Source organism: Petaurus breviceps, unplaced genomic scaffold, assembly GCF_028583685.1.
Source record: "Petaurus breviceps papuanus isolate PSGF00001 unplaced genomic scaffold, PetGlider_PUasm1.0 90977, whole genome shotgun sequence".
NCBI lineage: Eukaryota > Metazoa > Chordata > Mammalia > Diprotodontia > Petauridae > Petaurus > Petaurus breviceps.
In genome coordinates, this window is record NW_027187391.1 from 41,810,373 (window position 1) to 41,831,446 (window position 21,074).

Below are 21,074 nucleotides of genomic sequence, written 5' to 3' on the forward strand. Positions count from 1 at the left end.
TAAATTAACTTTAAAATAATATTTAGGGGTGGCTAGGTGGTACAGTGAATAGAGCACCAGCCCTGGAGTCAGGAGGACCTGAGTTCAAATCTGGCCTCAGACAACACAAAAACTAGCTGTGTGACCTTGGGCAAGTCACTTAACCCTGATTGCCCTACCTTCCCCCCTCCAAAAAAGCAAAAAAAAAAAATTTAGATGGGAATTTAGTTACTGATTTTCTTAGTCACCTTTTTTTAATGATGCTGCTGATAGCATAGTGGATAAAGAGTGGCTTTGGAGTCAGAATAGCTTTGCTTCTAGTTCTGCTTTTGACATGCTCTTTATATCATGTTGACCCTTTTCAAGTCACTTAACTTCTCAATGCCCCAATCAACTCTAGTGTTATGATTTGTAGATTCATTTCAGATTAGCTTTGGTAGAAATTTCATCACTGGGGTATATACCAGTGTAATAATAAGGCTAGGGGAGAAAAGAAGACCCATTTTTTCTTTTTACATGCCTTTAGATACCTTGAGAATCAATCCTACCACACATTCCAAAAGAAGTCATATCCAACATGTTGCCACCTGTATGCACAGTTGATCTAATCCAGTTCCTTTTCCCATCCATATTTTCTGAAGGGCCATTTCTACGTTTTATAAGCAAATCTAGGATTGTGATGTTAGAGTCTAAGTGTGATAGTTTCATTCTTCTTAGGGGGTAAAAAGGTTTGCTATAGGGGCGGCCAGGTAGCACATCAAGTAAGAGCACCGGCTCCAGTGTTGGAATGACCTGGATCAAATCCAGGCTCAGATACTCAGCACCACACCCAGAAATAACTGGTCATGTAACCTTGAGCAAGTTACTTAACCCCGATTACTTAAAAAGAAAAAAAAAAGGTTTGTTATAAATCTTAGCAGATTTTTTCCCATCATTTGTTTACTTGTTGTCCACTTTACAGTCTTAAAAATGTCTTTGATGACTTAGGACATTCAGAAATTTTTCTTTAAACTGATTTTTCTTTCCACAGCTTCTCGCTATTTCACAATGGGCTATTGTTCATAATCTTCCACTGTCCTTCTTAAGAGTTTACAAATGAGTTTATATTTTCCAGTGTTGCCATACCTACTGTATCTCTCCACATGGCAAGTAGGTCAAATGTTTACTGACAAAGATTATTTTTTTAGTCTCTTTTCTCAGTTCTCATTCTCTTCGACCTCTCTGCAGCCTTTCACACTGTTAATCACCTTCTCCTCTTTAATACTAATATCTCTCTGAGTTTTTATGACACCACTCTCTTCTGGTTCTCTTGCCTATCAGACCACTCCTAAGTTTCCTTTGCTGGATGCTCATCCAGATCATGCCCTCTTTCTATATGTGTCCCACAAGTTTCTGTCCTGGGCTCTTTTCAGTTATGTACTATTTTACTTGGTAATCTCATCTGTTCCCATGGATTGAAATACTATCCCTATGCTGCTGTTTCTCAAATCTCACATCCAGTCTCACATCCCTAGCTGCCTTTCAGACATCTCAGACTGGATGTCCAGTTGTCATCTTAAACTCAGCTTGTCCAAACAGAACTCATTATCTTTCCCTCCAACTCTCACCTTCTAACTTCCTTGTTACTGTAGAGAGCAGTCTTCTTAGTTCCCCAGGCTTACTACCTAATCATCCTGGATTCCTCACTACCTCTCACCCCTTAATATCAGATCCTTTGCCAAGACCTATTGATTTCATCTTTGCAACATCTCTTGAATAAACCACCTTCTCTGCTCTAACACTGCCACCACTAAGGCACTGGCCCTCTATCACCTCACACCTGAATTATTGCAATAGTCTGCTGGTGGGTCTGCCTGACTCAAGTCTCCCCCTATTCCAGTCCATTCTCTGTTCAACCACTGAAGTGATTTTCCTGAACCGTAGGTCTGAACATGTAAGCAGACCACCCCTCTAACCCTAATAAACTTTAGTGGTTTCTTATTACCTTCAGGAGCAAATACAAAATGCTTTGTTTGACATTCAAAATTTTTCCCAACCTAGCCCCCTCCCACTTTTCCAATCTTCTTATACCTCATTTCCCTTACTCTTCAGTCCAGTTGTACTGTCATCTTGACTATTCCACAAACACGATACTCCACCTCTCCACACCAAGCATTTTCTCTGACTGTCCCCCATTCCTGGAATGCTTTTCCTCCTCTACTCAGACTGATGAGTGATCTCTCTGGCTTCCTTTCTGTCCTAACTAAAATCCCATCTTTTACAGGAAGCCTTTCTTCATTTCCTTAATCCTTGTGCCTTCCCTCTATTATTTCTTATCTGTGCATATACACACACATACATATGCACACACGCACACACGTACACATGCACACACGTACATATGCACACGCATACATATGCACACACGTACATACGTACACACATACACACGCACACACGTACATATGTACCCACACAGCTTGTTTGTTGTCTCCCCAATCGAATGTGAATCCTTGAGGGCCAGGACTGTCTTTTGCTTCTTTTGTATCCCCAGACTTAGCACATTGGCTGGCACATAGTAGATGTTTAATGGATGTTTATTGATTGATTAATCTTTTGGTCTCCTTGTTATGGCAGCTAATTGGTTGGTTGGTTAAATTTCTGTATAAAATTATAATCAGTACCTTATTCTCATTCATTTTCCAGTATTTGGCATCAATAACTTTTTTAAATAGGTCAAGTTGGAGTTTTTTCAAATTCATGTAATATCTTTTTCCTCTTTCTTATTTTTCTAGCTTTCTATTCATTTGTAACAAGTTGGTAATCTGACTTATACAGATAGTTGATTGAGAAATGGCTCCCGCATCAGTGGCAAATTGCTTTCTGTCTGTTAAAATATAATAAATTTCACTTTTTATTAATTAATTTAGTAGCTGAGAGCATAACCTAGTGAGTAGAGAGCTCATCTTAGAGTGAGGAATACCTGGGTTTAAGTACCAGACCTGAAATATCAGGGCTTTGATCCTGGGCAAGTCACTTAAATTCTCAGGGCACCAGGCAACCCTCTGAAGCTCTTAGGTTGCAGAAAAAGTGCAAAAAGAGAGAGCTTCATATCCTCAATGAAATCATAAAAGTCTGTCTCTCCCCCCCAACCCCCTGCCAAAAAAATTATAATCAGTGGTCACTATGTCCAGCCCCTTTTGATTTTTGTCTTAAGGAAAGCCTTCATAAGGTTTAGATTTGAGGCTTCTGTTTAATTTCTAAGCCTGGCCCCTCCCATTGCCTTTATTCACCTTTTCATTGAAGTCATAGAATATCAAAGTATATATTTTAAAGGGTAATTTAGCAAGTAAATTTCTCTACCTCTTCAACTTGGTTTATAAGCTGCAATTAGTTTGCCAGTGATTGTTTTAAAAATATTTATCATGAATACAGCAGTAAACATGACCAAATGTCCCCCATGAAATGTTTTTTATTGTCTTTGGAGGCACAATAAAATAAACTTGACCATTTCTTTCATGTATTTGAACAAGGAGAATCTGTGAACCATCCTTCTATTTAACTTCTTTTTTGTTTTCCAGGTTTGATTATGGCAAGAATGTAGATTTATTTCCTTTAGTAGTATGTTTACTTGTTGGTCATTGGACAAGAATCTCACATTTTGAATACCAGTTACTAAGTTAGGTAGTCTAAAAACTGTATTTTTTTTTCATTCCTTGCCCCATTTTCTACCACTTTGCTACCATCACTGCAGAAACTGCTGGTAGAGGGAACCAATTTAAATTTTTGTTCGTTTCCTGGGTTGCCATAGCCAAAGAATTTATCATTAAGTGGCTAACCTATTTTAATTATATGAGGAGAGAAAAAAACTTCCTCTCCTTTTAACCAGGAGTTAGCATTAGCTGGGACTGGTGATCTTAGGCTAGACATTTAATCTATTTAGACTTCATTCAGCTTGTTTGAAATAATGCCATTGGGTACAATACCTTACCTGTAGTAAGGACTTGACTCATGATCTCTTGAAGTCCCTTACAGTTCTCAGATCTGTAAAAAGGCAAAGGGTGCTCATGAAGAAATCAGCTGCTTTTTAAATGTCTTCCTAAAATGTCAATTTGAATCACCTCATTGGAGTTTAAAGTGAAAAGAGGAAAGGAATTAGCTAAATTAACTTGAAAGAATTGAATATGTTCAGATAAGCAAGGCCCATAACAAGTTACATAAGAAAAATAAGCGTAAATAATTTACAGGTGTTATTTATTACTATCCTTAACTATCCCTTTTCCCTATGGTAACATCCTTGTGATAATCATACCTAAAAGATAAGAAGAAGATATATTTAAGTGGAACAGTGGTTCACAAGTTCTCCTTGGACAGACAAATAAAGGAATTGCCCAAGTGTTTTTTTGTGTGTGTCTCCAAAGACAATAAGAAACATCATTGGGACAGCTAGGTGGTGCAGTTAATAGAGCGCTGGCCCTGGAGTCAGGAGGGTTCAGAGTTCAAATCTAGCCTCAGAGACTTAACACTTATTACCCATGTGACCTTGGGAAAGTCATTTAACCCCAATTACCCTGCCTTCCCCCCTCCAAAAAAAAAGAGAAACATTTCATGGAAGCATTTGGTCATGCATGTATTGAGGTGTTTATGATAAATATTTTTTAAAAGATCTCTGGCAAAATAATTGCAGCTTATACACCAAATTGAAGAGGTAGAGAAATTCTACTTTAGAAAATTTCTGAAGGATAAAAATGCTTAAACAAGAAACTACTTTAGCAACAGGTTTGGTAAAACATAGTCCTGGAATTTACAGATTGGTCAGCTGAATTCTGATAATCAGAAATCAGTCTATCATTTTATTAAGCACTTACTGTGTGCAGAATGCTGGGCTAAGCACTGGGAATATAAAGAAATGACAAAAATAGTCCTTACTCTCAAGGAATTTACATTTTACAAATAATCCAGTAAATGTTTATCAAGTGGCTGCTCTGTGCTAGGCACTGTGCTAAGCCCTAGGGATACAATTATTAAAAAAGAAAAAAAAGACAGTTTCTGCCCTCAAGGAATTTATAATCTAGAGGGAGAGGCAACACACAGGAGGCAAGAAAGCAAGGCTAGGGTGAGGGTTTTGGGAGAGCTGGAATATCTTGTTCGACAAACTTAAAACTGGGAAGGGAAGAAGATGCAGAATGGAATAAGTCAAATCCAGTTTCTGTCCTCTTTAAAGGAAGGCAAAAACCTGGTTGGAAATGGTACAGCAGGAGGCCTCAGTAACAGGAACCTACGAGTTCCCTTTTTTAGGAGCGAAAACGTGGAACCAAAAATGGTGAAGATTGGCCAAAGAAAGAGGAAGTCTAACATGTGGGCCAAGGAAATATAGATACTTGTTACTTCTCCTTTAGCTGCAATACCTCTACCCTCAATCCTATTCTCAGTCATTGCCTAAATATTTTTTTTTTTACTGAATGTATACGCACATAAGAAAAGCAGCTTTGAGACCCACCATTAAAAGGAAGTTATGTGTGGCACAGGTGACAGAGTATGTAATACTTCTTTCTGGTGACTGATTTTTTTTTAATCAGAGACTTCTATTACTATTGAATTGCACTTTTTGATGTGATTTTTCAGGTATGCCAATAGTAGCCTCATAAAATATATGGAAAAACACAAAGTGAAGCCTGACAGCAAAGTTTTCCTTTTGGTAAGTTCATTTCTTTAAAATATAATTTATCAGGGAAAAATTACTGCTGCTTCATTGCTTAAAAAAATTCATGAGAATAGGAGGGAATTTTATGTTATTGATATTTAACATTTTATTGAAGAATTTATAATCTTTATTTCCCTTTAAGAAAGGGAAATATGGTTGTAGTAAAAAAACTAGTTTTGAAACGATAGAAAAATGGAGGACCCTTGTTTCCTTTCTTTCCTGAAATCTTTTTTTTTTCCTTATCACCACCTCCAACTATGGAACTTGGTCCATGGTAATCTTTATATGATTTTCTAATCAACCATAAGAACTTGTTTTTACTAATCATCGAATCTGTAGAACACCCCATTAAATAACTCAGATTATTCACATCTATTATTATATTACCTCCTTAACTACAATGACTTCAGTGTCATTTAACTGTAAAATGGGGTTTATAACACCACCTGCCTCAAAGAATTGCTGTGAGAATCAAATGAAACAATATTTGTAAAGAGCTTAGCATAGTGTCAAAATAGGTGCTAGCTATGTAAAAGCAGATTCTCTTTCCTCATTTCCTCCCTTCCCATTTCTCTCAAATTCCTTCCTCTTCACCTAAAAATCTTCACCTCTTTATCTTCTGTCTTCTCCACCAGCATTTTTGACCATTCTTTCCCTATCTCTTCTGTTGCCTCCTTTTCCTTCTTGGAGAGCAACAGCCCTCCTTTTATTTTCCAAGGTTCTTCACTAGTTTTCTGTCTTTAAATCCCATCCCCTCTCATCTCTTTGAGAACCTTGCTTTATCAGTAATCTCCTTTTACTTACATCTTATCTCGAATTCTCTTTTCCTTCTGATCATGATTTTCCCTGTCCTAAAATCTTCTTTGTGCCCTGCTTACACCTTCTAATTAGTGTCCTCTCTCTTTTCTTTCATCATTTAAGTGTTTCAGAGAAGTGGTATACACTCACTATTTCTTCTCTACCCATTTATGCCTGTCTTCTTTGTGGTTTGATTTCCATCTTCATTACTTTATTGAAACTGCTTTCTTACCTTATAATTGTTCAATCCAGTATCCTTTTCCCCTCCTTTTTTTTATCCTTTCTTGACCTGGGTTCAAACCCTGCCCTGGGTACTTTCTAGCTCTGTGACCTTGGGAGGAACTCTCTTGATCTCTGTGCCTCAGTTTCCTCATCTGTAAAATATAAAGTTGATAATGTCTTCTCAAGGTCCCTTCCAGTTCTAAATCTGTGATTCTGTGGTCTATTGCATTTGACCTTGTGGAATACCACCTTCTCTTTGAAATGTTTCTGATACACTTCCCTTTTAAGGTTTTAATCAATGGTCATTAAATGCTTGCTATGTGTCAGGCACTGAGATAGACAAAAATGAAAGTTGCTGTACTCAGCTTGCATTCTATCAAAAAAGATGACATACATATAAAAGTATATGCAATACATACACTTATACACACACAAAATAAAGTAATTGAGAGAGAGGCACTAGCATCTTGAGAGTGAGACAGCGGGAAAGGTCTCATGCTGGAGTGAACATTTCATCAGAACCTTAGAGAATCAGAGATTTCCAAAGGTAGAGATGAGGAGAGAATTCATTCCAGGGATGTTGACAGCCTTTGCAAAGGAACAGAGATTGGAGATGAAATGTCATGTATATGAAATCACCATACAGACAGTTTCAGTGGACTATAGGTAATGAGGATGGAACAATACTGTGAATCCAGATTGTGAAGGACTTGAAATACCCAACAGTGGCCTTTATGTTTAATTCCCAAGGTAATAGGGAGCCACTGGGGTTTATTGATCAAGGCCATGACATGGTAAGGCCTGTGTATGGAAATAACACTTTGAGAGTCTAACTAGAGAACTAGTGGTAACTATTTTGTTCATTCCTGTCCCCTCTCTTCCATTGGCTCTTCTTCCTCTTTCTGTTTCTTAGATGTGAGTGGCATTGTTCTGTTTTCAGCTCTTCCCACTTTTCTCCCTGTACTCTCCTCTGGTAGTATCAGCAATCTCAGTGGTACAAGCTGTCACTTCTGTGTAGATGCCTACCTGCCAAATCTCGGTTTAGCTGGGGTCTGCCTCCTGATAGCATTTCCAGCTACCTCGTAGATAGTCCTATCCTAGCTGTTCCACCACTCCTCAGATTCAACAGATTTTTCTTGACTTTTCTGTATATCGACTGCATTGGTAACCTTCCTAGTCACTGTGAATTAAAACAAGATTCTCATATGCCATTCCTGTCTTCCATTTCCTACTGCTACTCTAGTTGAGGCCTGATTTCCATTTCAATTCACATTCATTTCTCATTCCCTCTCATCAGGGGCTTCCTAAATGATCTTTCTCTAATCCCTTAACTCTCTGCTCATCTGTTTTAAACTGTAAGCTCAATGAGAAAAGCAGCTGTGTTATTCTTCCTTTTACTTCCCATATGTATAACACCATGCCCTTTTACTACATAGTATTCCCTCAGTAAATAATGTTTGAATTTAATTTTATTTATTTGCAAGCCATTTCTATGACACGTATGCACAGAAATTCAACGTCTGGAACAGAGGATCATACATTGAGAGCTAGAAGAGACCTCTAGGGTCGTCTAGTCCAACCACTTTATTTTGTTGTTATTCAGTCTTTTCAATCATATCTGACTCTTTGTGGCCCCATTTGGGGTTTTCTTGGGAGAGATACTGGAGTGTTTTGCCATTTCCTTTTCCATTTCATTTTACAGATGAAGAAACTGAGACAAACAGGGTGAAGTGACTTGCCCAGGGTCACACAGCTACGTATCTGAGGTCAGATTGGAACTCAGGTCTTCCTGATTCTAGTGCGGGCACTCTATCCACTGTGCCACCTAACTGCCCACTTTATTTTAAGATGAGGAAATTGAGACCTAGAGAGCTTACATAACTTGCCCAGGGTCATACAGAGGTAGTAAGTGTTAAAGGATGAATTTGAATCCTTGACTTCAAATTCTCTTTTCTCTTTTTTCGTACTGTACCACGTTTTGACAAAGAAATACTTTTTCTTCTCATTCTGAATTAATTTCTAGTAACAACCATCAATAGGAAATGATATGAAGTCCTATAATTGCTGATTTCTGTCAATTATATAACCATGTTATATAAGTAAGTGAATCCTGCTCATGATGAAATGAGCCAGAGTATACCTTTGTATAAAACACACACAACACACACACACCCCTCTCTAAGGATAGAAACCAGATTTAATTTTAAATATTCATTTCATCAATTGTCTCTTCCTCTCATGTCTCTCTAGCTTCAGAAACTTCTTACTATGGATCCCACCAAGAGAATTACCTCAGAACAAGCTTTGCAGGATCCCTATTTCCAAGAAGATCCCTTGCCTACGTCAGAGTATGTGTCCCATTCCACATCTTTCTGCCTTCTTTATATGTATTGATAAAACCTGAACATGAGGGTGATATTTTAAAAAAGAATTTGTGCTTGAAAACTAAGGATCTTCTTCTCCTAAGTTTACCTGAGAGAGAGAAATTGATAGAGAAAAAAATTTTGGTATTCTGGGTGCCCTTCCTGTACTCTTTCTCACTCCCTCCACCCTGAAAAACCAAAACAATTGTCAGTAAGTTGTGAAGCAGGTCAGGTTTAGTGTGAGAAAAACTTAACAAATAACTGAGAGGGAGCGTTCAGTTTTATGGCTCAGAACTGCAGCTAAAAGGGGCAAGTGGCCTCTTGTGGTTCTCTCAGCTCTGCCAGGAGCTAATAAACCAGCAGAGGGGTACAGAATTGTAAACTTGTGCTGCATGCTCAGTCTCTCAAGCCACACACCTTCCCTACTTAGAGAATAATATCATCATCATCATCCTCTTTATCATACCCATTGAGGCAATTTTATGCACTGGTTCAGAAATAGAACAAATATCTCTGTGAGAGAAATTTGTTCCAGTTCAGGCAAATTTGTATTAAACTTTAGCAGTTAAAAATCAAAATATTTTCACTGTGGTAAGGTTTGAGGTCAGAGATGGCAATTTAACATTGAAATAGCATATAAGTAATCATACTTATATTTTTGCTCATATGGAGGGGTATTATAATGGAAGACAATCATATAGTACTGGCAAATTGGGATTAAACAGGCATAGAAATATGGGAAGAGTGAGCAGCCACATGACATTATTACACTCACAAGATTTAAAGATTTATGGTTTTGAGAAATAATGCATGATCATTTGTTTTATGATGTTTTCCAGTGTATTTGCTGGCTGTCAGATTCCTTATCCCAAACGAGAATTTCTTAATGAAGATGAACCTGAAGAAAAAGGAGACAAGGTACAAATTACATGGTATAATTTAAAGTCCTTTATTTCTTGCCCCTGTTTCTTGTCTGCCCAACCCCACACCCAACAACATTCTCTGGACAGCAAGTAATAAATGAGGAGGAAGTGTAATTATTATGCCTAAGGAAGTATAGTTATTAATTTCACTTAGCTTTGCAGGAATATGTTTCCTTCAGTTCCCAGGGAGGTCTGGGTACTGTAAAATACACCTACAAGTTCAAAATACAGTAAACAAACTTGTAGGCACGTGACTGTTAATTTTTAATATCATTATTTATAGCTAATTATAGCTAAATATTAGCTACATTTGAATGACAGATTTATTTATTTATTTATTTATTTTTTTGCGATCGGGGTTAAGTAACTTGCTCAAGGTTACACGGCCAGTTATTTCTGGGTGTGGTGCTGAGTATCTGAGCCCGGATTTGATCCAGGTCATCCCGACACTGGAGCTGGTGCTCTTACTCGCTGAGCCACCTGGCCACCCCTGACAGATTTATTTTCTGACATTACTACTATCTTTTAAACCACTTTTTCTAAGCAGCTCTCATCTTGGTCTTTCTATTCCTTTGTCTCCTTGAATACTAAGGTAAAGACTCCCAGTAGCTATTTTTAGTCTGTTCAGGATTAATTTCGTAATGTCACCTACTTTGGTAATAGTGCTTAAAAATCCTAACCAGTGGAACATGCCCAATTTGAAAGAATTTAGACTATAGTATAAATAAACCTCTGTTTGGAAACGTATTCAATTACCTGCCCATCACATTTCATTCCCATTAGATCTGACAAGGGAGAGTAGCATTTGAATATTGTCAAAGACAATAATCATACTCGAGTTTCATATCCTGCGTTTTGGTTTTCTTTAAGAATCAGCAGCAGCAGAATCAACATCAGCAACAAACAGCACCTCAGCAGCCACAGCAGGCAGCGCCACCACCACCACCGCAACAGCAGCAGCAGCAACAAAACAGCACCCAGACAAATGGGACAGCAGCAGGAGCAGGAACAGGAGGAGGGGGTACTGGGGCAGGGCTCCAGCACAGCCAGGACTCAGGCCTTAATCCAGTGCCTCCAAATAAGAAACCACGGCTAGGGCCTTCAGGCACTAACTCAGGCGGGCCTGTCATGCCTTCTGAATATCAGGTATTAGCTTGTGTTTTTTAGATATTTTAGATTTTTGCTATTAATATTTAGATATTAAAAATGTTAATAGTGGATCATTTTAGAGGTTTTTAAAAATTTTTTAATTGGTTTTTATTGGGATATTCTGTTTTATACATAAAATAGATTTTCTCCATATCTCTTCCCCTTTGAATTCCATAGTACCATCCCTTAAATATTTTTTTTAAGTAGAAACTAATTAAACATTAAAACTGATCAATACATCAGAAAAAAATATGCTGTATATGCGATGTTTTTCATCCATGACTCTCCCTTCCTCCACTTCTTATATACCCTTTTGCAAAGGCAAAGGGCAGAGTTGTTCTTATAGCTCTCTCTTCTTTGGGACCAAACTTATATTTTGTATTTTTTGCAACAATCACTTTTGTTTGTTTTGTGGTTCTTTCCTCCAGTGATGTTGTCATTTGTATATATTATCTTCCTAGCTCTGCTTACCTTACTTTATATTAGTTCCTATGAGTCTTTACATGCTTCTCTTTATTCATTATATTTGTCATTTCTTACAGCCTAAGTAACATTCCATTACTTTCATGTATCACAATTTGTTTAACTATTCCCCAGTCTTTGGGCAGCTGCTTTCTCATTCTTTGCTAAAATTTTGCTGTAAATATTTTGGTTTATGTAGACTTTTACTTTTTGCCAGTGACCTGCTTGGAGTATATGCCTAGGGTATTTTATGAGAATTTTAGCCACTTTACTTACATGGTTCCAAATTGATTTCTAAAGGGGTTTTATTCATTCACAGTTTTACCACCAATGTACTAGTGTTTGTTTTATAAGGTGTGAAGTACTATTGAAGGGGACCATACAACCTAGTATATCTATATCAAGTGTCCTTAGCATTTGGACACATTTTTTTTTTTGCATGGAAATGAAGGTTGGATTATCATGGTCAGTATAATTCTAAGAGTACCATGAGTTAACTATCTATTATGATTTGAGTCTTTTTATTCAAAGGCAGGAAGGGAGATAAAATATTCCCTTGAATGTTTGGGGGCCTACTTATCTACTTTTGATCAGGCAATAACCTAAAAAAGCAGCTAAGACACAGAAAGGAAGAAAAGGCATCTTTACTTTGGAGAAAATAATGTGAACTGGTTTTCTCTTAGTAGAAGACAGTGGGAGAAAGCCATAATAATGGAAGAGAAAGGAAGTCAATCTTATAAATCCTAAGAAGTAACTATTATGAGTGAATGAAATTTTGAGACTAGAAATCACTTTATAATTATTAAGAAAATACAGCTTAGGGGAAAAACAGAAGGTGAAAAAGATCAGTGCTAGGAGAAAGAAAAATTAACAACAGGGGAGTTAGTAGTTATGCTTTACAAAAACTTTTCAGAATAACAGTAAGATAAAGAAAAATAAAGGTAGAGCATGAAGGACCCCAGAAAAAAAACACTTGATGACTAAGTTAAAGAACACAATCCCCCAGAAAAAAGAAGTAGAAGCACTTAGAGGAACTGGAGATAGAAAGAATTCCTTCCTGCAGGAGTGAAGATTATTAAATAGGAGATAAGGGACTAGCACAAAATGAAGAATAGAAGTCAGGAAAGACATAATAAATGGTTTGCTTACCTTTTTGGCTTTGCATTTTAAAAATTTCAACAAACTTTTTCTTTTACCACAATAATCTTTACTGAAAAATGCAGAGATTCAATGCAAGTAGAACTGTAATACCTGTACTTTGTATCAATTAAACTAATAAAGATTTCAGATTTGATTCACTAAAATGATTTGCCTATTTCAGCATTTAGGATAAAAATGTTCTATCCTCTGTATATGTATTATGTAAATATAGCTTGCCTTTTTTTTTTTCTTTTTTTGCCTTGAGGTCTGTTTGTTTCCAGTAAATGAGCAACAGACTTAAATCATGTATTGGGTCATCTTCATGAATTTGCTGCCATTTCTTTGTTTTAGTTAAGCAACTTAAATTCTGCCTTTTCCCATGGAGTTAAGAATGGTTCTTTCTTTAAAGCTCAAAATTCTTTAGTCTTCTTTTCCTTAGAATTACCACACAATCTGATAAAGCAAAAAAACTTCTTAATGTAATATTTCTGTGTAATGGATAATCCATATGCTGTTTCTTTTATTACCAACTTAAAGGAAAAGACATTCTTTGGGGCATTCTTTGTTTCTTAGACAATATGATTTACCTTCTACCACATTACAGAATCTTTTTTTTTTAAATAATACCAAAGGCTTTTTGTTTTGCCATGTCTAATGGATTAGCCCAGAAGTTGTTCTTTCTAGAGTTTCTAAAGTAATTGTAACCTAATAATTGTTTGGTATTAGTCTTATGGTAATCCAGTTTCTATGTCTTGTCATTTTAGCCTTTTTAAGAACTTATCTTCACATATGGATTTGAAATTTATCATGAGCAGTACTGTATTACATAGCAAATTTAACATTAATGGTTTTTTACAGATACTATGATTAGCAGTTTGTCCAGGATCACTGCACTAGAATTAGACCTTAAATTCTAGTCTCAACTGACACTGTCTATATAATGTGACTTGAGTAAGATAAATTAGTAGCCTGAGCTTCAGATTCATGGACTAATACACTCATTGCAAGAAGAAAATTTAAAATCAGCAAGGCCACCTTTTTCATTAAAAGGAAGATAAAGAAAAGAATCCTAAAAGTTAAGAGAATTGCCCACAGTCATGTTATTAAGAAGTGCTGGAGCCAGAATTTGAATTCAGGTCTTAGGAGTCCAAGCTGAGTTCTCTTTCTATACTTGTTGTTTCAAATGATTGTGAACTTCATGGTCCTGTTCTTATGTGGTTTTTTTCCTTTATCACAAAAGTTAGAGTCTTCACTTATCTTTTAGAGGGAGCTTGTTTCTTTATTTTAGTTCATGGCAGTAGCTATACTGTAAGTAAACCTTTTATAATGCCTCAGCAATGAGTTGTGGTGTAGTACAATCAGTACTTGTAAACCAGGCACTCTGACATTTATTTAGCTAGAAGGTATCTTTGAATTTCTTGCCTTTAAGGCACAGAGGAACATACTGGAATCTTATATGCTGCTAAATCACATCCTAACATAAATTGTTGTCAATGTTTTATCAATGGAAATAATTAAATACATTTTATAATAAATTACAGAGTAGTATAGGTAAGAATTTCAAAGTTGCTAAAAGTGTTTTCCCATGCCATAAATTATTACAGTTATATAACTGAAAGGCAGGGAAGTAGAGAGATATTGTCAGATTGTTTTCTACCAAGACTATTTTATTTCAATGTTGTTTTGGTTCATATGTTGCGAATTAAGTTTGACAACTAATGTTGAACACTAGTAAGAGGACCTCTTTACCTATTCTCTCCTTCATTCCTCAATGACACCTCAAGGTCTTCTATGTTTTAAAACCCTGAGTTAAAATTTTTCTGTGAACAGTGTTTTCCTTCCAAGTTTCACATAACAGAAACCATAACAAAGACTCCCTGGAATTAATAGTGCCTTCTTTCCTATACCCATTTAAGCCACCTAACCATAATCTGTTCTTTATCCAGAAGTGTTTTTTTCCCTCCCTTTTAAAAACGTTTTCCAATCAGAAAGGTTAGGATTATGAGAGATTAAAAAACAAAAACCACGTTGGATTCAATAATAATGACTTAATATTATTTAGTGATAAAACTTTACATACCTGACTGACATGTATGTATCTTTTTAGAACCACTTTATTTTTCTTATTTCCCTCTGAACCAGAGCCTAATGATGAAAAAGTGCACACTATCAAGTTTGTTCTCTCTCTGCCCCCTCCCTCCGTCCCTCCCCCTCTCTCTAACTCCCTCTGCCCCCCTCCTTCTCCCCTCTGTTGCCATTATAATTAACATTGTAATCACTGAATCCCTCTGACAACAATTTCCCTTGTACTTTTTCTAGCACTCCAGTTCACGCCTGAGTTACCAAAGCAATGTTCAGGGATCGTCTCAGTCCCAGAGCACCATGGGCTATTCCACATCATCTCAGCAGAGTTCCCAGTACCACCCAGCTCATCAGGCTCACCGGTACTGAGGAGCCCCGCAGACTTCCAGCATGCTCCCCTCAGCCTGGAATGAATGAACCAAAAGTCAAAGGCTCCTCCAACATGAAGGTCACAGGAAGAAGAACCAAAAATGCAAACTGTGATACAGATAGAATATTCTTAAATATATGAAAAGAAACTTATTGACTGAACATTTTGCGGTGGACTTATCAACCTTCTTTATTAGCTGAAAGAAGGTCCTTGTGAAGTTTCCCAGCTCCCTTCCCCCTGCATGTGTTCCATTGTGGTTACTCTGATAAATGTCTGATCTAAACCCAGCACTTAACTTTTCTAACCTTCAGCATTGTTTTGAAGGATTCCTGGTGCACCTTTCTCATGCTGTAGCAATTGTCATGATTTGATCTTTTCAAAGCTCTTTAATAGAATTTTAATGTTTTAGATTGGAATTTCAGCTGTATATAGTTTTATACTAAGCAAATTGGTTGAGCAACACAGGTTAAAGGCACCTTTTTAAAGCACTACGTTGTTTTCACAGGATGTTACTGTTTTGCTCATGGATGTCACGAACAGAACATTTTAACTATTCCAGAGTATTTACTGATTGTTTTTATTAGTCTAGTTTTCAGGAAAGTTAAAGGTCCGGGAGGAAAGAACCCACAACAGAAAAACATTCTAGGTCCTTGCAGTTAATATGCTTCATGCTAGTGAACTGAATACCAATTAAAGGATTATGATTGATATGTTAATCATTCATATGGAGCACCGTTTTTAGAATCATTGTCTTGTTCCATACAGTTTTCAATAATTAAGTTTCATGATTTTAATCTATTTCTAGGGCATCCTTTAATATAGTTTAAACCACCTTAACAGAGATTTCAGAACTTTGGTGGAATGTAGTCCTCTGGCCATTCATACCAGCCAGGAAGAAAAACATTTTAACTACCTTAAAATTTTATTGGAAAGGAGTGAATGTTGGTTAAAGGATGCACTACTTAACCTTTCAAAGGAGGTCTTTTCATGCATATTGTATATAAAGTTGGCTTCTCTAAAGACTTATGCATTTCTTCAATTTTGGCCAACTTCCATAAATAGCTTGAATAATCCAAGTTACATAGACGCTTACAAGCTGATCTTAAAATAAAAATTTGATGATTCCCATTCATTTTTGCATTAGATATAAAGTAACTATTTCAAAAGCATGTTAAAACATTTAGATTCTTTTCATGTTTAATATAAGTCTTATGTATACATAATATTGCTGTTGTTGATGAAACTTTCTATTAAGAGGCTTCACATTGCACTGAAATATTTCTTTTTCCCCTAGGAGAAAACTTTATGTGTGCCTAAAATCTATAGGCAGATAAGTGTAAGACTATGATAGCTATCATGAATATTCCAGTTACCATTATCCTCAAATCTGGCACTAAAAATCCCATCATTGTCTAGTTGTAGGAGCCCCGCTGTTCATCAGAAAAGTAATGATTTGGGGGGTTGGGTTTTTTTTTAGTGTTTATAAAGTAATATAAAAATTGGCAATTCTAATCACAATATAAAAGGGAAAGTGTCTGGGTTCTTCAGAATGCTTTTAACCATGGAAGTGGCACCAGCCTTATTTCACAAATTCTTTGCTAGAATTAGAAGTAACCTTGATTACTATATACAATTTTTTACTATTTGTGAACTCATCTACCTGGTTTTGATAATCTCGGTCCCAACTCAAGTGAAATAAGATTTAGATAGAATCCAGTATACATTTTGCACTAATGATGTGTTGTTATGGCCTGCAGAGGGCCTTCTCTCAGCATAATGCTTATAATTATTTTAATAATCATTTATAAAAATTATGAAGAGTAATTATAGACCAGGCCATAGGCTGCACTCAGAGAAATTTTCTATTATTCTTCATAATTGATTTTTCTCCCTTTCATTCTTTTTGTAAGAAAGCAGCTAATAGCCGGTATCTAGTACAGTGCTTTGCACATAGTAGGTATTCAATAAGTGCATGTTGAATTAAATCATTATAATCATGCCAGTGTTATGAGTTTATCATATATACTGAATCACAATATAAAGCTGTCAGTTAAGTAATCATTGAACACGTACTATGTGCCTAGTGTTTGACTAGATACCTTATAAGAGCAGAGCCTGGTCCAGGTCCTAACAGGGTTTACATTCTAGTTAGGGAAATAAAACTAAGATGTCCTTTGTGGAAGAGAGTTCTACACCTAGTGATGACTGCCTTATAGATATGCTTATAGCAAGATTCTTTAGGTATTACTAAAACCATTAAAGATGGGTTCTTATTCCAGTTTCTGATCCTATAAGCGAGCATGTTCTATTAGAGAGGTTCCACTCTATCCAACTTCATTAGAAATAAAGCACCAAATTAAATGCAATGAAAGGAAACTGTATTTGGAATGCTAATAAAGGCTTTTCAATAATCTTCCAGTGTCTATTGTGGACCAAGCTAAACTAAGTGTTTTAGGGAGTTAGAAGGAAAATACTCCTGTCCTAAAGGAGAGATTACATTTAGCAGGAAAGATAGAATGAGGCCAGAATGTCATGCTCTTTAGTACTTGGGACATTTGCAAACATGTATGTCATGAATTTAATGGGCTGGTACTGAATTTTATCTCTTAGATTCTTAATTTCTTAGAATATGTGTACACACACACACACACACACACACACATACACACACACACACATGCCAGAAATACCTGTTAGTGACTAGTTGTTTTATACTCTAACCAAGCCTATTAGCTTTTCTTTTTTTTCAGTCAGCCTTTTCTTTTTTTCTTCTTCTGGTCCTGTACCATCAACACTCATTCTCACCTAATTTTAGAAAAATTTTAGTTTTGTTTTAATTTTTTTATTATTTCACTTCAAAGGGGAGAATTTGAGAACACTGCATTTTTACATTTGAATTTTCTTATGCCCAAATGAACATAGCTTCATCTGAAAATAAGATAGATACTTCTTTGTATGCTCAAGGGTATAGTTTATAGAGACACCCAAATCAGGGTACTTAGTTAAAACAGTAAATTAAGTAAAAATAGACATAGTTTTTTTTGGGCATGTTTGCTGCCGTTCCTATTGCAGATCATCTTAGAACAGCTTTCTCTCTGGTTTTACAGTGAGATGAATGTTTATCTAGAAGAAAGGTGTTCCAGAATTCTAAGGTATATAAGAGTAAAGGTTAGACTTCCTCCTGTCAGGGCTGATATAATGAGGTTGGAATTACCTTTGTAAAAAGATAAATAATGCAGTAACTTGAAAAAACCAAGGACTAGTAAGTATATTTTTGTACCTGTGTGATTTTTGAAAAATGACTTAGTACTTGGAATTTTGGCCTTCTGCATAACTTCTCTTTGCCCTCACAAAAGCATTTCACATTTTGCAGTTAAAAATAGGAAGTGACATTTGCTTATTTATTTGTTTATGGCCTGGTTCCTTTGGTAAAACAACAGACCACTCCCTATAATGATGTGATTCTGCTAGTTGAAGGGGTTTAAAAAAAAAAAAGACAGAAAAGGGAATCAGATTAGACACCGTCTACTTTGAGTAATTGTATGTAGCAAAAAAAAAAAAAAAACAAACCTATACCATGAAGGAAAAATTGTATGAAAATTGCAAATCCTGCCTGCACTATATCTGCAATACTATCTTTTTGATGGGTGAGGGTTCAGAAATAGCATTCAGAAAAGAGTCTTGAAGTATTCAAATATATGTAACATTTTATATAAAACATAGCAGCTTAGGTTCCCTTTATAAGCTTCAGGAATGGTCCACAAATATCATTAAGCAAAGATAATTGTTGTAGGATTTTTTTTTAAAGCTAATGTATTGTACATAAGGCCATACATACTCTTATTATATCACTACAAAGGAGTGATATGTATTACTATATGAAAAAAAATCCTTAATGCACTGTTATCTCTTAAATATTTAGTAAATTAATACTATTTAATTTTTTTAAAGATCTGTCTGTGTAGACACTAAAAGTATTACACAAAATGTGGACTGAGGATGTCCTTTTTAATAGCAATTTAAATAACTTTTTATATATGTCATGTAGTATATACTTTCCAAATTGCTCTAGTTTGTATTTTCCCCATGTTTCCTATTTGTGAAAGTGTGCCTGTCTGTTTCCTCTTTCAATAATTACATGCACGCATTCTTCATTTTCTAATTATTACATGGAGTACTATATATGCTTTTCATGCTACCGCAAAGGTTTGCTACCCTACTTATGTGGTAGCCACAGGACAACTGTGCCCCTTCTGATGGGCGTGCAGGAAGAGCCGCTTGCTTACTTTTGAATTAAGAGTTTACTGCATTTGAGTTGTCTTGACATCGTTCTCGAAATGACTGTTGAAACTAAAATGAGTTAATTGCATTTATTTTATATTCTCAGTTGTAATAAAATTTAATTGACTTTGCTTCTGTGTGAATTTTTAAAATCTGAAATAATATACATTTGTAATAATAATAAAAAAGGAAATTGAGATGTGATCAGTGTGCTTGCAAGTTTGTAAAGATTAACTGGAACTGCAAAGGGTGTAAATGGTCTCCCACAGAACAGCAATCTGTAATTTTGTTTAGGCTATTTATGATATCACAAAACCATAGAAATCAAAACTTGTAAAACCTCAAGGATAGAATTAGGGTTTTTTTTTAAGTATACTTAAAATGTCCTTGTTTTTGTATATATGAAAATGTAAGACAATTTTCAAGAAGCAAAAACAAGTAGAAAGGCCTCTTTGCTAGGAATTTTTTCCTATTTTATATATTCTGTTTTTTACTGGATATGCATCTTGTGACTTAAGCAGGTTAGTCTTACAAATTTTATGTTGAAGGCACTACTACGTAATGGAATGGACCAAAAGTACAAAATCAGTAAGTATAACATTTCTATATCCATTTTAGTTACTCATTTTCACAAGTCTGGGCTGTTGTTTGGTTAGTTGGAATATGATGCTTAATGAGTGTTCAACACGATATTAATTATGTTTGATTTCCTACCAAAAGGGCAAAAACAACAGAGTTCCTTCACCACTCACTTGGGCAAAAGTTAATGAGTGATTAAGCACAATGTCTCACTGCTACTGTAAAAAATTCTGACAGCAGGACATTAGCACCATACTGTATGTACACACTGAAAAAGCATGTTACCATCAGTTCATTTCACTGTGCCTATTAGTGGGAAGGAGTGAGCCACAATTGGGTCAAGGGAATAATTAAACTTCCTATAATATGGCTCTCATTTGCTTTTTCAGAATAGATGCCTTCAATATAAAATAAATTTTAGTTAAGTGAATCCCATTTTTCTATCAGCTTAAATAATAGGATTGCCAATATCTTTCTTGAAAGGAAAAATAATGCTTTTCTGAACACAGTTAAGTAGCACCTAATGCTACGTTTTCATTCAGAATTGAGTGGGAAATGAAGCAAAATTGTGAGAACCTGCTAATGCCCCTTAGAAGTCATGTCTTGTTAGCTATCTAGTAATAGGTATTGTTTCTTTTACTCTGAAGAATTTTCTGCTTCCAGCACCCAGGCATTTGAATAGTCCATATCATTCTAGGTAGTTCATTCATTTTCTTAGGCAAAAATCAATACAGGTTAGGGAAAAGAGGAAATATATACTAGTTTATGACTAACTGTGAATGGACTTAAATATTCAGAGAATGTACAGTCTAAAGGGATTTGTGTAGACATCTGTTACTATCATGTTAAACTACATGTATTCTTAACATTTCTTGTTAATTGAATTTGTTCATGAGGATATAATTTGTCCTGGCTTCATGACTTGAACTTACTGAAAGCAGCTAAGTATTCTCTCATCTCCTCATTTACTCCTTATTAACGTTTTATTCCATCTTTCCCAATCTAAAGATAATGATTTCTGATAGATTAGGCTGAACAGAAAA

The 21,074-nt window shown here is 35.8% G+C and overlaps 1 protein-coding gene across 10 annotated transcripts in view; it reads left to right on the top strand.

The window, feature by feature from the left end:
* Nucleotides 1–19,656, top strand: part of CDK19 (cyclin dependent kinase 19) — a 238,585-nt gene extending 218,929 nt beyond the window's left edge. For all 10 annotated transcript variants that reach the window (XM_069077058.1, XM_069077059.1, XM_069077065.1 and 7 more), the window contains 5 exons: nt 5,584–5,656; nt 8,933–9,030; nt 9,885–9,963; nt 10,839–11,114; nt 15,039–19,656. In XM_069077058.1, coding sequence (XP_068933159.1) covers nt 5,584–5,656; nt 8,933–9,030; nt 9,885–9,963; nt 10,839–11,114; nt 15,039–15,170 — 658 coding nt within the window. In that variant the 3' untranslated portion in view covers nt 15,171–19,656. The remainder of the gene's footprint in view (nt 1–5,583; nt 5,657–8,932; nt 9,031–9,884; nt 9,964–10,838; nt 11,115–15,038) is intronic.
* Nucleotides 19,657–21,074: the final 1,418 nt, after the last annotated feature.